The 2,048-nt window shown below is 54.0% G+C and overlaps 1 protein-coding gene and 1 pseudogene across 1 annotated transcript in view; both read right to left on the reverse strand.

Moving 5' to 3' along the window:
* Positions 1–448: 448 nt before the first annotated feature.
* On the reverse strand, positions 449–970 carry LOC138142146 (ARL14 effector protein-like pseudogene; annotated as a pseudogene).
* A 347-nt stretch (positions 971–1,317) lies between these two features.
* The window catches only part of LOC138142147 (actin-binding protein WASF3-like), a 177,831-nt gene continuing 177,100 nt past the window's right edge, over positions 1,318–2,048 (reverse strand). Inside the window, exon 11 of the mRNA XM_069063125.1 lies at positions 1,318–1,514. Coding sequence (XP_068919226.1) covers positions 1,318–1,514 — 197 coding nt within the window. The remainder of the gene's footprint in view (positions 1,515–2,048) is intronic.

A 2,048-nucleotide genomic window follows, 5' to 3' on the forward strand; every position in this document is an offset into this window, starting at 1 on the left:
ACATCTCAATAGCTGAACAATTTAACAACTAGAAGTCAACATGAAATATGAAACAAATGGGAGAAAAGAAACAGAAAGATTCCAAAGTGCTACAAATTGACAGAAAAGGAACAGGCAGGCTGGGTTTGGTTGTTTATGTGCTGACCTTCAGGAGCTAATTGCAACAAGAAAGAGAGGCAGCCCCTTTAGAAACTGGACTGGCTCCAGGAGCATGAGAGCTAAGGAAGGCCTTATTGTCCTTCCTGTTCACAAAAGCTGGAAAATGATGGAAGATGAGTTTTGTGGGAGGCAGGGGGCAGTTGTGGGTGCCTAGCACTGGAAGGCTCACTGCTCACTAGGGCCAGGTCAGCTCTTTGCCCAGTTTTGCCCTACAGGTCACTAAGAAAGCAGCCACTTGGGCCCTCCAAAGAGAAGGGAGACAAGTGGATCCCGTGGGTGGCAGGCTGCCCTAGTCGGGATAGGCAAATGGAAATGTGTTTAACATGTCTTCAGATTCGTCTTTGGTCTTCTTACTGACCCAGCGCCGGTTACAGCGACACTTGATCCCACATTTCTTGGAATTGCATTTGGGGCATGGGTAGAAGCAGCCAGGGCACTCTTCATCAAGGCAGTCGCACAGGTCTACACCACTACTAAGCAGCCTGCCTTTCTCATCATATTTACGCCTGTCTCTCCTCCCTCTGCTCTTCCCTCTAGATGACTCAGGCCCCTGGGCAGCAGGGGAGCTAGGGCCCCCACCAGCTGCCTCAGCTCCCTTTTCCTCCTTGGCATCAGGTTTGGCCTCTGCTCCCTGGGGGGCACTCTTGCGAATACTTAAGGCTATTAACTGCTGTACTGCTGTTTGTATTTGCTTCTCTTCCATCTGACTAAATGCTGAGGGAGGCCTATCCCCTGAAGCAGCTTCCTTTTCATTGGCAGTGGCCTTCTTCCCTCTGCCTTTGGCACTGTTGCGCTTGTCCTTGGCACTCATCCCGACAGATCCTCCACTCGGGCCTTCCTATCTGAAGGTCTGCTCTAAGCGGCTCCACCTGGACATTGGGGATAAGAGCACAAAACAGGGGGGAGATGTCTTGGAGCAGAAGCTGCTGCTGCTGTGAATGCTGGGTGCCAGCTCCAGAAAGCCAGGCCCCATGGCACCCGGCCAAAGCAGGCCCCCATGGAGTTGTTGCTGCTCAGGAGGAGGGCAGTGTGGCGCCACCTCCCCTGCCTCCCTCTGCTTTGCAAACTCCCCCGCCAAAGCTCTGGGAACCCACTCTGCAAATGCCCTCTTGGTTTGGGTCTGCCCATCCTCCTGTTGTCCTGGCTCCCCAGTCTGGGTCATCCAGTCTCACAGCCCTGGGTGTTAGCAGCCAGTCCTCCCTCCTGCTCCTGAAGCCCATCCCAACCCTTGTCTGGCTCCTTGCCCTGGGACTTGAGCAGCCCAGCTCTGTGGCCTCCAAACTCCCCTCCATAGGTGGTCTTGGAGAAGGAGCTTGCCAGCCGGCCCTTCAGCCTCAGAGCTGGGCCTGCTTTCTCTGGGGCAAAGGAGGCAGGGAGGCTCACCAGGCTGTGGAACTGAGATCATCTCCTGAGCCCCAGGTCATTCTCTCGATTTTGTCAAAGACTCTGCTACCACAGTTCCCTTTCCTTCTTCTTCTCCACCCCATTCCCTGTCCTTATCTTTGGGAGGCTTCCACACTCTTCTTCAGACCTTTCTAAAGGTGGGAAGATGGAGCTCTTAGAAGGGATGCTTTGTGCTCTCTGGATGAACCAGAATGCACTGGGTCTGAGATCTCATCCAAGCCGTTCACCCAGACACAGGTCGGGGAAGTGAGGACTGAGTGGGCAGGGAGAGAGGGGGAGCAGCCAGGGTAGACTGCCAGGAGGCAGGGGAAAATAGGACCACAGCTTGAGAGGGGGCAAGGGGCAAGGGGCAAGGGAAGACTTTGTTGGAACAGAAAGGAGACTCCAGGGATTTTTGTGCAAGCAGAAGGGAATGAACCAGAAAGAAGGCTGTGTACATATCTGTGAATGCAAACCTGCCTCTACAAGCATGGGCAGAAAATGAG

The sequence above is a fragment of the Petaurus breviceps genome, unplaced genomic scaffold, assembly GCF_028583685.1.
Source record: "Petaurus breviceps papuanus isolate PSGF00001 unplaced genomic scaffold, PetGlider_PUasm1.0 90535, whole genome shotgun sequence".
NCBI lineage: Eukaryota > Metazoa > Chordata > Mammalia > Diprotodontia > Petauridae > Petaurus > Petaurus breviceps.